Source organism: Bidens hawaiensis, unplaced genomic scaffold (assembly GCF_021521415.1).
Source record: "Bidens hawaiensis isolate Kalapana, Puna unplaced genomic scaffold, B.hawaiensis_p1.1 tig00007783_1, whole genome shotgun sequence".
Lineage (NCBI taxonomy): Eukaryota > Viridiplantae > Streptophyta > Magnoliopsida > Asterales > Asteraceae > Bidens > Bidens hawaiensis.
In genome coordinates this window covers 367,127-382,069 of record NW_027491540.1, presented here as the reverse complement: position 1 = coordinate 382,069, position 14,943 = coordinate 367,127, and the positions used below count along the sequence as shown (strand labels likewise).

The 14,943-nt window shown below is 32.7% G+C and overlaps 1 protein-coding gene across 1 annotated transcript; it reads left to right on the top strand.

Annotated features, from left to right (window-relative positions):
* Nucleotides 1–13,653: 13,653 nt before the first annotated feature.
* LOC143636098 (uncharacterized) lies at nt 13,654–14,505 on the top strand. The gene has a single exon (XM_077103775.1). It carries the CDS (start codon nt 13,654–13,656, stop codon nt 14,503–14,505), a length of 852 nt encoding a protein of 283 aa, XP_076959890.1.
* Nucleotides 14,506–14,943: the final 438 nt, after the last annotated feature.

Genomic DNA, 14,943 nt, shown 5'->3' with positions numbered 1-14,943 from the left:
TAAAAACAAATTAGGAAACAAAATAAGCTACTTAATGACAAAATCTAGTACAATAACTTACAAAATTTGGCTTGGACACCAAGAAAACAAAATTGTACCAGCTATAACATTTCTTGGAGTTTAAGTTTCGTTAATTTAATCGAAAATAGGAAAGAATTGGCAAAACTAGTCCTTGTAGTTCCCGAAAATGCGATTTTTAGCCGTTTTAAGCGATTTTAAAGGTTTTTAAGGGCTATTTGGCATAATTGAAAATTATGAAATTATAAAATAAGTTAAACCAAGTTAAATACCAATAAATACATGTTTTAAATAGTTCGAAAGATCCGAATTACGTTCCCGAATTGGTTTAAACAAATACAAAAAATCCGAGATGTTACAGTCTCCCCTACTTTAGGGAATTTCGTCCTGAAATTAAGATAAACCAAAACATCCTCGCTTTGAAAATTATCAAAATTTTTAAGGAAAATATTATAACATAGAACTTCTAATAATCGAAGCAACGCTTCAAATGACAATCCGATAAGGGCACTTATATATAGGATGTACCAGCGGCGTATCTACCATGTCCTTATCATCTCATCATTTGTACCGTTACCCAAATAACTTTCGGTTCTAAATCATGACACACAATTGTACGTATTATGATTTCCATGCGAGGACTTGAATAATTATGTTCGCGACCATAATTACTCTTATCGTTAGATGGTTTGCATAACCCGTTTCATCATGTGGGTTATAAAACATTAAAAATCATCATTTTGTAAGAAACAAACGTTTTGAAATAAAAAAATTTTATGAGAAAACAATTGTCTTGATAATTTTAAATATAATTTCAAATGATAATTAATAAATATTCTAAAATCAATAAAACCGTAAGATTTCGAAAACCTCTTTTGTTTTTAAAAGTAAAATTTTGTAAATTGAAGAAAATAAATTTGGTGATTTAGGTGTTATTAAGATAATCGAGAATAAAGGAAATGAGATGGAGATACAAGATCCTAATTGATTAATCTTTGATAAAGGAATTTTACTTCAAGGGATGAATTAAGTAAAGGTTTAATTTATAACAAATGGTTAATGGCATGCGGAGTCCTTAAATATCGTATTCTTTAGGAAATGAAGTTCTTAAGATCGAGAATATATAGTTAACGAAAATTTTTGGTGATTCGAGTTTAGTTAATTTAAGTACTTATGAGTTTAAAGAGAAGTTAATATAAGGTCATAGCTTTTCAAGTTGGTGATTTTTAAGATTTAGATTAATTCGATTAAGATATTATAAAATATTAAAATTGTTAGTAATTTAAATATTAATGATAATGCGAAAATATACTTATTTGAATTAAGTTGTTTAATAGATTAAACTGGGAAGTGGATATTCCCGGACCACCGAGATAGTCCTATTCCAATTAAATCTTTAAAATTAGATAAAATAAAAAGTAGGTAATTGAAGATATTAAATTAGATTAAATTGGGAATTCGTGGATTTTTCTTTTTCACAAAATCGTTATAAATATTTGGGAATATGTAAATTGAATTATAGATAATAGAAATTTAAGTAAATAACAAATTTTAAGTTAAAGTGAAGCATAAAATAAGATAAATGCGAGGCTAGAAATGCATGAACCACAATGACTATTCTAACAACTACGAAGTTATCATTAAAAACGTCCAAAATTTTCAAAATAATTAAAGTAGGGAGTTGAAATATTTACGATGAAGGTTCAATCAAAAAGTCAATCTAATAATAAAAGTTACATTAATTAATGGAAAATTTTTATTTTAAAAATGGAAATTAAATTTAGAGAATACATAATTTAGTTGAATTTTAATAATAAAGATTTAAAGTGGAAAATAAGTGGTAAAAACTATCATGATATTGAGGAAAACAAGAGATAGTAAGATATTTATAGTTTTGTATTTTAGTTTTGTCGAGATTGGCGGTCGTTTGGTTAAAGGAATACAGCAGCAAACTCGTTGTCGGTTCTAGTAGCCAAATGGAAATCATGAGAAGCAGGCGAACGACGTTGATTACGATGCTTTCCTAGGAAAGACATTCTACGACGATCGGATGAGATTTTAATGAAATGATGGGTAAGTTGTGGGAATGAGTTGATATGAAATATTAGAGATGCGTATGTATATGTATTAGTACTAGTGAAGACTCAAGGACGAGTCGGGATTTAAAATAATATGAATAATTTTCTTGAGATATTTAATTTATTAACTAATGTTTACAAAAATCCGAAAGTAAAATGTTATTAGGTTGGGCTTTCCATGGGCTTCCCATGGTAGCTCGAGATCCAAATATAATAACGAAACATGTTAAATGAGTTGGCCTCCCATGAGCTTTCCATGGCAATTTGAATGGCCCAACTAAATAAAACAACATAAAGTTTGTGAATTGGCCTCCCATGAGCATTCCATGGCAATTTGATGGCCCAATTCAAATAACGTGTAATAAACAATTGAGTTGTTCAGCCCATGAGCATGTACATGGCATTTAACTAACCCAACTAATTAACGAATTATCAAATCAATGGAGTTGTTCGGACCATGAGCGTTACGTGGCATTTAACCGACTCAACTAAATATCGAATCAACAAATCAAATATAAGTAGTTGGTGTATCTCAGGAACCACCCCGGACGATACGTTCCAACCCAAAAATCAAATTGAAAATGGATAGTTGGAGTGCCCATGGATTTCCATGGATTTTTCACCCAACCAAGCATTTAAAATAATTTAAAAACCTAATTTGGATGTATAACCGTTTAGCTAGTTATGTTTACCACGTAACCGTTTAGCCGATTACGGGTACCACTTGAAGTTATGGTTGTACGAGATTTGTCATACTCCCACGCTTTAAGGTGACAGAGCAAAACACAACACGGGAATTCTTAAGTAATTTCCCATAATAAAAGGTAATCACTAAAATTAAGAGGATTTAAAAATATTTTGAAAGTTGAGGCATAACCTCGGAATTTGGGTGTGTGCAACAAATAAACAAGATAAATACAATTTAAATAGTTAATCAAAACAAGCTGTAAACAATTTATTAAATAGCACATAAGGCAGTTTAGATAAGCACGTATAGGGTTCCTAACATATGTCTACGACAATTTCTAACGACCTATCTTATAACCTTCGGCTCTGATACCAATCTGTCACACCCCAACCTAAGGCGGAAATGCCGGGGCGTGATCCGATTGCTCACAGCTCAAAGATACTATCATAAATATAAATGACAATACTAATTAATTATTTTGTTCAAATAACACACACAATAATCAAATACAACGATACAATTCAAATAAATAGCTACAACCATTTAAATTCAAGTTTGTCTTCATTATAATCCTAAGGTCTTTCTAAATGTCCAAACTTCAATCTTCAATCAACCTGCATATGCGTAGAAAATGGAGTTTGATCAACAACACATGTTGAGTGAGATGATCACCAATTTTGAAACAACAAATAATATATATATATATATATATAGATAATTGAGAAATGATAAATGATAAATGCGCAAACCAATCTATGTGGTAATAATCAATCAAACCTTAACAAACCAAGATCAAGTTATACTCGTGTGCCAATGAATCGTTGCCAAGCGAATCGGACATTGATTACAATGACTAAATTGTCGGTTTACCTTCGCTAAGCGAATCGGGCTCCGGTTACTAAGACGGTCGTATGATCATACTAATGAGAACCCTATACAAAAGGGGATATGTTGGACCTCTTCGAAACGTTATCAAGTAAACAATTAAACATGTAGCAATTAGCAAATCGCATTCAACTGATATTCACACAATAATCATGTTTGCGATTTTGAGTATATATATAGCATAGAAAATATGAGTAAGTACGCATATGTCCCCAAAACGTTAGAAAAGAGTGTATAAAAAGGGGAATGATCAAACTCACCTTAGATTAAAGGCAAGTGAGTATAATTAAGAATAAACGAGTCAACGGATAAGCGAGTCGTCCAATACGCGTTAAACGAGATAACTGATCAGAACCCGAAAAGTGAAAGGATTGATGAGAAACGGAAGTCAAAGTTCCTAAAGCAATGATCAAGTCTTGTATCTTTAACGAATATGCAAAAACCGAAGTGTTTGAGGATGACCAGAGGTAGGTGACGGCTGGAGGAGGCATATTTGGGTTAGATTAAAGTTTACAGCAAGGAATTATGATGTGTTTATATAGGAAAATCAATAACGAACTAAATATGGGATTTTTACTCGTTTAGGAAACCGAATCGAGTTTTAATGATCAAATCAATAATATAGTCAGTAGATTCCGTTCTTGTACAAGGGATTAAGTATATGAACATGTATTTTAGTTATATTAGTTTTCTTGGGGCTCAAAACACTCGATTATGTCCTAAAATAAACGATTTGGATGCTAAAAACAAATTAGAAAACAAAATAAGCTATTTAATGACAAAATCTAGTACAATAACTAACAAAATTTGGCTTGGACACAAAGAATACGAAATTGTACCAGCTTTAAAATTTCTTGGAGTTTAAGTTTCATTAATTTAATCGAAAATAGGAAACAATTGGCAAAACTAGTCCCTGTAGTTCCCGAAAATACGATTTTTAGCCGTTTTAAGCGATTTTAAAGGTTTCTAAGGGCTATTTGGCATAATTGAAAGTTATGAAATTATAAAATAAGTTAAACCAAGTTAAATACCAACAAATACAAGTTTTAAATAGTCCAGAAGATCCGAATTACGTTCCCGAATTGATTTAAACAAATACAAAAAATCCGAGATGTTACATCTAAAGCGTGTTGATACAAGGTAATACTAAACACTCAAGCTAAAATACATGTGTCTGGATCCTTACATATCTGTAGTGGGCACATTACAGACATACTGACCATGAGGCAAGTGACTGTCTCTAGGGCGAGTGAAGTCCAATTAAGTGGTCTATGGGTATTTGTAATTCCGATGAGATGGGATTGAGACCCACTGAACGCTATTGGTGTTGTGTCATAACGAAGGTGATTTTGTATTAACAAATGTGATTATGTGATAATGAATTATAAAACCTTTTATTGAGTCAACGTTATTTACCAGCACATAGCTGGCGTATTTTCTCCCCCATTTCAGGAAAACAATAATGGTTAGAACGGACAAGCAAGAGAGATTAGAAGATTGAGGATATAGTCATTAAACGTTATCTGGTGGCTCAGTTATTTTATTCAAAATATTATAATGAGTTATAATTTCAAAAGACAGCTATTTGAAACGTTAAACGGGTATATAAACCCCGAGTTTTCAATATAATAATATTTTATTCAAAATACTTTCGCTAAAAGAGCGTAACTCTGATATATATTGCAAAACAGGTACTGACTATGAGTAATTCGCCTAGGGCCTATGTCGGGTGTCACAGGTTGGTATTAGAGCCATCGATCTTAGCGAATCAGGTATTTAATTATACTTAGGCTTTGATCATAAATAAGTTTATGATGAAATCATTAGATATTCAATTAAGAATATCAAAAGGAGACAATCATTGAATGATTAAAAATGTTATGGATAAGATTCAATCTTATTATTTGGATATTGGTAAAATAGGTACTTGATTAAAAGTATCTAAAATGTAATTACTGAATAAATTGCTACGGATAAGATATAACAAGTACAGATAAGATAGAAACACACTCCTATCCCTAATATAACCTTGCACGGATGTCCGATCGTCAATCTAGTCAATGATCATTTCAACCTTCGTCGGAAAAAAGGAAAATGATGTATGGGGACAGCTTTTACTCCCAAATCCCCGTATCTAGTAATGAAGATTCAGAAAACAACGGAGAAAGATTTAGATTCCTTCGATACTAATATCTTATTAAGCTTAAATTATTTCGAATCAGAATATGCATGGAGTAGGATCAAGTAGATCCAAGAACCCAATAATGTTAAAAGAAAAAGAAGTAATGACCTATCCGAAAGAAAATCCTCAGGGACAGAAATATTTTAATTTCCCTACTTTGTTTACACTCAAGACGAACGTCCAAATACGGATTATAATTCCTTAGAAGGAATATATAAAATCAAAGATGATTCAATTCATTATGAAATTGATGTTACCAAATTAGTCAAAGTAATGCTTAAGAAAGAAATAAAGATGGAAGAAAAGGAAAAAGAAAAGGAGAGATGAGAATATTAAGAAGGACAGCAGAATCAAGAATTTGATTGTTCACTAAAAGAAATAAACAATAAGGAAGCATAGTAGTTATATATAAGTGTAGCAATGTTACGCACTCTTGTATCTACACTATGATAAATAATTATGTTCCCCGCATATTGAACTTATCTTTAAAATTTTCTTGTAGAAAAGAAAATGCAAACTATAAGAACAATCCTTCCAAGAAAGTTAGAAGTAAGAAGAATGTTTAATAATGAAAACAAGGAAATTTCCATCAAATATAAGAATGAATTTCAAAAGATGATTAAGGAAGCTATGACTCCAGTTCTTGAAGCAATCCAAGACATTTCTATAAATCAACGCTAGTCAAAATCTGATAAAAGTCAAAGTAAGATTGTTCGTTCAAGAAACAAAGAAGCTTACAATAGCTTTAAATCTGATAATAATTTAGGGAGGACACCCGTAGGAAGTTAAAACTCCAAAAAAGGGATGCAGCTTTAAAATTTTTAAAGCTTATGACCTAAAGAATATTATGGAAATAAGAATGCTATAGCCACTCTAAGATGACTAGAGGAACAAGAAGAAATTGTCTTCATTAGTATATGTACAAGTCAAGAAACCATCCAATATTCTTCACAAATGTTCAAAAAAAGAAGCGCTTAAATTGTGGAATACCTTAATAAAGTTAAAGAAACAATGTACAATCTAAACCAGGAATTGCTCAAAGAGCTCATTATAAAGAAATTCTATTCACTCTACAAGATGGATCAGATTCAAACCCAGTTATAGAATCATAAGATTGTTAGTACAAATCTTAGGGAATATAATACTAAATTCCTTTAATAATGCCGACTGGTTCCACACTTAGTTACTTCGAAATATAATAAGATAATCGGATTATCAAGAGAGATAAGAGATTTGGTAAGATCCAATATGTCACAAACTGTTGAATCGGCCATGAGAGTAGCCGGATATTTAATTAGTAATATGGTAAGAAATTAAGAGGAAGAAAAGAAGGAAGAAAAAAGAAACTAAGAAACTAAAAGATTTTGAGAAAGATAGAAAAAGAAGAAAATACTCCCAAGTTAGCCCGTAAAACTTGTGGAAGAAATTATGTCGGAAAATGCCGACTAAAAGAAATAGATAAGTGTGCATATTGTAATAAAGTAGGGCACTCTATAAAAGAATATAGGAAAAAATTAAGAGTATGTTTCATATATGGAGAATCAGGCCACTTTATGACGGATTGCCCAAAAAGAAAAGCTAATCAAGATGACATATGACTAGATATTAGTGTCAAAAATATCTGACAACAATCAAGGAAAAAGAACAAATATGATCATATCAATGGAATGTCAGATAGATTAGTAAACTTTTGTACATTAAGTTGTAACTCGTTTTTAAACGAGAAATTTTATAAACCAAAGAAAAACGATTTTTAAACTCCCAAAGTTATAAATAAAATATTAGCATATAGATTGTGCCAATACACACAAATGCTTATGTTCATTATCTTTAAGAAAAGAAAATCAAGTGTCTAAATTTTAAAAGAAAGTCCAACACTCAGAACAGATGCCATGTTGATTTATCATCTTGAAGGAAAATGAGAAAGGAAAAGATAAATTAAATGTAAGGTGACATGAAAATATATAAGGATAGTATATCATTGAAAGAAATTTCTCCCCAACCATAAGATATGTAAAAAAATACAGCTAATAGGACATCAGCTATAGCTGATCAAAAAGTTAAAGAAAAAGAACTTGAAAATATTCAAGAAATATGATTGATAGCATATCTAATATGATTAAGTAAAAATACAAAGCTACTATCAGAATACAAGGAAAAACTATGATCGGGATCAGAAATGGAATAGATTCGACAGATTGAATCCAATAAGTAATATAGCTAACATCAGTAAATGTTTAGAATACAAAAGGTAAGGTAAATAATTAAACACAACTGGTCACTGTGTTTAGCAATTTACAATTCTTTATTATATTTTGAACTATTGACTGATTACATCCTATGAGATGTAAAGTTAGTAACAAATTCAAAGTTTTAATCATTTTGCATTGAGAGTTAAACTTGAGAATCAGATTAGAAAGAATCATAAATTAATAACTAAGAACATCCACACCTAAAGACAGCGAATCTCGAGGACGAGATTCATTTCAAGGTGAGAAGGATGTAACATCCCGGAAAAATCCCATATTTATTTTGGGCCAAAGATGTCAATGTTGAAACTTAAGGGACCAAAAATATTTTCAAGACAACTAATGGGAAAGAAATGAGATAAGAAAAATAAAGCATCTTATGTTAAGAAAGTAAGAAAATTCATCCCACATGGAAAGAAGGAATAAAGTGGAAGCATTCTACAAGGGTATAAATAAGAAAGAAAATTTTCATCCCACGGGGAAAGAGGAAAGAAAATGGAAGCTCTTTATAAGTAAGAGAGTTTCCATAGTAATATTCTTATGTGGCTAACCACTCTCATCAGTCTTAGAAGAGGGTGCGAAGCACCCGACGTGCACGGGCTCGGGCGATTGGCGTAATGTGGCGTTTTGATGGTGCACTTTTCACTTCGCAAACCGCTTAAGAGCTGCCTTTAGTATTTTTGGAAAGTAAAAGCACTAAAAGTGAAAATCTAAATTTAAATCCTTCGTGCTACGCAAACAGATCATGATTAAAGTCTTCGCGCTACGCGAAAGACAAAATACATATGCCGACATAGAATTGCTTCGCGCTACGCGAAGAATCAGTCAAGGATTACTTCGCGCTATGCGAAGTAACTCCTATGCATGCGTGACACGTGTGGACATGTGGCAAGACGTCAGATGACTCAGCAAATATTTTGATGGTTCGCGTTACGCGAACGGCCATAACTCTTGTCCTTCGCGCTATGCGAAGTAGCACAAAATCAAGTATAAATATGTGGGTTCATGGCATGTTCCATCACGCACACCAACACACATTTTACACATACTTTACCTCGGGAAGCGTGCCTAGTATCATAGAATGTGCCAAGCTCCGAAGTTTTGACGGTTTAAACTCTAGAACGTAATAGAGAGTATAACTGCTGCTAGATCAATCTTAGGCGTCTAACTTTGAATACCTGTGTGAGGTAGGAGTTCCGCTTAAGTATTAATTTATTATTATAATGGCTTAGACCATAGTCGGGGGTATAGCCCGAACCTTGATTATAGTTAAGCATAATATAACTTTTCATAACCAAAGGTTTTTGTTAAAGTATTGTTTCTTTATGATTAAGAAACCTAAGGAATAAAATAGTATTTCTTTATGATTAAGAAATGTATGCAAAGGTTATAGTTAAAATTTTCTTCTTAAAGAAGAAACCCAATATAGATGTTTCATCCTGAAAAAGAAACATAATATATAATTGATGAATAGACAAAGGGACTAAAGGTCCAAATGTTTTATAGAAACAAACGATTTGTCAAGGTTAAAGCTATACGAAACAGACTATAGGTCTGAAGCTAGATTGTTGATCTAGATATTTATACAAAGATTATTCTCGTACTATAGGTCCGAGATAGCAAGAATGCATTCATCAGTAAGACACACTGATCAAGAACAAATGTCAATACGTCTAAACTTTTTATAGGCGTGAATACGTCTAAACTTTTGATAGCGTCAATACGCTCAATTTTTTATGTTTAAAGTTTCTTTATGACATAAATACGTCTATGTACTGTGTTTTTAAAAGATATTTACTTCTTTTGTGGAGGGTTATCCATATGTAAAGAGTTAGAAAAGATTTTATACGAGGGTAGGTACGAATCTCTATGTTTATGAAATGTTTACTCTTTTAGATTATGGAGGGTTATCCATATGTAAAGAGTTAGAAAAGTATTTACATGAGGGTTGATTCAAATCCACTAAAACGTTTTGATACAAGGTAGTACTAAACATTCAGGCTAAAATGCATGTGTCTAGATCCTTACATATCTTTAGTGGGCACACTAAAGACATACTGACCATGAGGCAAGTGACTGTCTCTAGGGCGAGTGAAGTCCAATTAAGTGGTCTATGGGTATTTTTAGTTCCGATGAGATGGGATTGAGACCCACTGAGTCGTTGAACGCTATTGGTTTTGTGTTATAACGAAGGTGATTTTTGCATTAACAAATGTGATTATGTGATAATGAATTATAAAACCTTTTATTGAGTTAACGTTATTCACCAGCACATAGCTGACGTATTTTTTCCCCTCGTTTCAGTGAAACAGTAAAGGTTAGAACGGACAAGCAAGACAGATTAGAAGATTGGGGATATAGTCGTTAGACGTTATCTGATGGCTCAGATATTTTATTCAAAATATTATAAAGATTTATAATTTCAAAAGACATGTATTTGAAACATTAAACGGGTATTTAAACCCCGAGTTTTCAATATAACAATATTTTATTCAAAAGACTTCCTCTAAAAGAACGTAACTCTCATATATCTGCAAAACAGGTAACAACTATGAGTCACACGCCTAGGCCCAAAGTCAGGGTGTGACATTGGTTAATAAAGATATAAGCCTTAAAAGAGACACCAAGTGTCGAGCTTGACGACAAGCCGAGAAACTGCCACACTTATGAGGCCTTGGTTGATAAAGTATAAATATTTAATAGAGACACCAAGTATCGAGCTTGATGATAAGCCAAGGAATTTCCATTCTTGTAAGGGCTTGGTTAAAAACATGAATCCTAATATGAACATGGATTAAATGAAGTATTAGTGGTAATTGATCATCTTAAAATGTGAATGATTGACAATATTGTGAAAATGGATTGTTGACATTCATCAACTAAAATCGGTTAATTACTTGTGAAGTGAGTGTGCAACATAACCTATTTTAAACAACTCTTGGATGGTTATTACATGAGTTCTATAATTGTTCAAGAGTTGTGTGGGTTAATACTTGGTAACTCAAGGTTGATCCTTTACAACTTAACTAATCTTAATTGGTATTTTAAGTATAATACAAAGGTTATTTTTACTAAAATATTAAGGACAATTCACTTAGTCATTTAATGGGTTGTCTCATCTTTAAAGTAAGTTATCTTCTAAATACATAATATTAACCACTTGCCATAAAATGATGTTTTAGTGGGGGTCATGAAGTTATGCACATCTCTTTCTTTAGTTATCATGGAATAACATGACTGAGAAATAAGGTGTTATTCCCACATTTAATCACCATAGCAAGCTTATATCACATGTTTATAAATTAATTGTTAAGCCAAGTTAAAAGGAGTTCTAACCAAGATGATAGATACACTTTTATCCTTGATCATTTCAATAAAAATATATAAACTCAAAAATATGTTCTTTAATTTATACTTTTAAATTTCTTTTAAAATTTACTTGTCAAACCAAAACAACTATGTTGTTTACTTCCGGTTAAAATAAATACGACGATTTAGTAGTAAAAATTAAATAAATGTGTTCGTGGACCGATACTTGGTTCTTACCGATATTATTCTACATATACGATATATACACTTGCCTATTTGTGTGTAGTCTAGTTAAGATAAATGTCATTTTTATAAATTTAACTCGACATTGTGTGAAATAAAACTTTTGAAAAACTTAAACTTTTTCTATACACTCCGCATCGCATCAAACCCCCTTTTTCAGTTTTAACATTTTTGGGGTGTAACATGTTACCATGCTTTCTCGTTACTTCATGATCAATGTTTACAAACTGATTCGCAATTATGCCATGAATGTTAATAATATTCTTTCATATTGTTTATAATGACTATGCATGTATAATGTGCAATGTGGTTGTCGCTTTATGGTTGGTACATCAAACATCAAATATCGAAGCAGGAGGGTCTAACGAGACGAACCTGCACCGTCTATACTATGTCCTGGTTGGACTAAATGGTAGTTATCATTCCCCTAGGTCAGGGCGTTACTTTTGGTTGGTTTCCATTTACGTATCAGCTTTTTATAAAGCATGGCCGGATTCCATGAAAAAGTTCCTTAGTATATATACATAGCGAGTATACATACTGTATTGAAATTCAAATAGTTAATTTCATTAGAGTAAATCAAGACTTAACTAATCATTCGTTGCAAAACCAGCCCAAGGCTGCCATTAGTTGACTTAATACGTACTATTAACAAATCGGAAATTTTCATATATGGATTGTGATAATCCCTCTTCTTATTTGTTAACTTCATTCAAATTTTTACATCAATAATATTTTCTTTTTTTTTTCACACTAAGAATAAAAAAATACAATGATTTGATGTTCTAGAATTGGAATATTAACGTTGTGTTCCTGAGTTTCGCTTAAGGAAAGAAAGGAAAAGAAATGGAAGGAAAGATAAAGGGTTGTTGGTTAATCATCGATCTCGATAAATATTTCGTTAGTTTACTATAGAATAGTTAAACTCCGTTAGAATGTTCTGTTAGTATAGTTAGGGTACAAAATGTAATTATTAGATAGTTTGTATTATTGTAATTAGTTAGAACATAAACAAAAGGTCACGCCGTATTATGAACCATGGCGACGGTCGGAATGTAGCCGTCAGAGTAACCGCCGGTGGGTATAAATACCTCCGGCCACCATCATTGTAAACAATCCGTTTCATATACAAAATCAATAATACAAGATTCGTTCTTTATAATTGTTATTACTTGCGTATTATTGTTCGCTTAATCGATCCTGAGGCCATCAATTGGTATCAGAATGAGGACGGATAAGAAGTACCCGTTCCAAACGCGTGATCGATTTTTGAAGACCGACGATAGAAAATTCCGGCAAGGATAATCCGGCTGATTATAAGATCTGCGTTGGTTGTGGTAGTCGAAAAAAGGAACGGGCACGAAAGTTGAGTGTTGATTGTGTGAATATTGCTGATAGGCGCTGCTTGTTTGGAAGAAAGACCGTAGCGGGTGCATATGGATATGGAAACAGCATATGGATATGGATATGGATATGGATATGGAAGAAAGACCGTAGCGGGTGCATCGCGAAGTAGGAAAGACCATCGTGTTTTGGAGAGACAGGGAAACAGCATATGGATAGTCATTTTACATTGACAAAAATTTAGAAAGATTAATTGTTTATTATTATAAACAATTATTAATTTATTATTAGCAAAGAAAAAAAGAAATTCAAAATATTTATTCTTTTTCTAAAAGAATAACAAATAACTTGAATATAAGAATCGAACCTGTGTGGTTCGAATAAAAAGCTCTGAACCTTCGTGATTCGTTGAGAAGAGACTCCGAACCTTCGTGATTCATAGAGCAAGAGTAAGACCTATGTGGCATCTAAGACCTGTGTGGCAACTAGACCTGTGTGGCAACTAGACCTGTGTGGAAACTAAGACCTGTGTGGCGTCTAAGTCCTGTGTGGCAAAACAAAGACCTGCGTGGCAAATAAATCCTGTGTGGTACAAATCATGTGTGGTAAGAAGAAAAAAAAAACCTAGTGGTTCAATCAAGTAAGAAGTAAGAAAATATGTCTGGCAAAGAAGATTCGTCAAGCGGATCAGCAAAACCTCGTGAGCAAGGGAATATATCTCTTCAATGTCCAAAATTGACTGAATCAAACTACACGACATTGGCATTGTTGATGGAGACAATCTTAAAGGATTATGGTCTTTGGGAAGCGGTAAGCTCAGAAGAAGAAGTTGATGAGAAGAAGGCAATGATCCTACAAACATTGCCAGATGATATTTTGATGCAAGTAGAAGTGTGGGACGCGATAAAAGTTCGACACCTAGGAGCGGATCTAGTTCAGAAGGCACGTCTACAAACATTAAGGAGCGAGTTAGAGACGTTAAAGATGAAAGAAAATGAAACCGTGAGTGATTTCTCTGGAAAATTGGGAAGCATAAGAGCCAAATTAAAAAGTTTTGGTTATAATCTCAAGGATAAGATACTTATAAGGAAATTGCTCAATTCAGTTCCAAAGAAGTTTCTACCAATCGTGGCATCTATCGAGCAATATTTGGGAATTGATAAAATGCCATTTGAAGAAGCGGTAGGAAGAATAATAGCTTTTGAAGAACGCCTTAAAAGTAAAGACGAACCAGAAAATGATAACGAAAAAAAGCTCCTGATGGCTAGTAATCATCCTAAGAATTGGCGTTGTGGAAGAGGTCGTGGTAATAGAAGCCAAGACAAAGATCAAGGAAGAGAACCTTTCAAAGAAGAAAGAAGACATGGAAACAAAGACAAAAGTGATCTCAAGTGCTATGAATGTAATGAATATGGTCACTTTGCATATGAATGCCCAAAGTGGAGAAACAAAGAAAGAGAGAAAGATCTGGAGGCTCATCTCATACATAGTTTAACTACACTATTATGAAGACAAAGCAAGCTGTGTTGAAGATCGAGATTAAGGGGGTGATTGTTGGTTAATCATTGATCTCGTTAAAGTCTCGTTAAATATTTCGTTAGTTTACTATAGAATAGTTAAACTCCGTTAGAATGTTCTGTTAGTATAATTAGGGTACAAAATGTAATTATTAGATAGTTTGTGTGTATTATTGTAATTAGTTAGAAAATAAACGAAAGGTCGCGTCGTATTATGAACCATCGCGACGGTCGGAATGTAACCGTCGGTGGGTATAAATACCTCCGGCCACCATCATTGTAAACAATCCGTTTCATATACAAAATCAATAATACAAGATTCGTTCTTATAATTCTTATTACTTACGTATTATTGTTCGTTTAATCGATCCTGAGGCCGTCAAGGGTGTGGTCCGATGTTTGTTTTAGGAAAGAATGGAATGGAAAGCTA

Coding starts and splice junctions, on each gene's coding strand:
- LOC143636098 (XM_077103775.1), top strand. CDS start 13,654: ATGTCTGGCAAAGAAGATTCGTCAAGCGGATCAGCAAAACCTCGTGAG.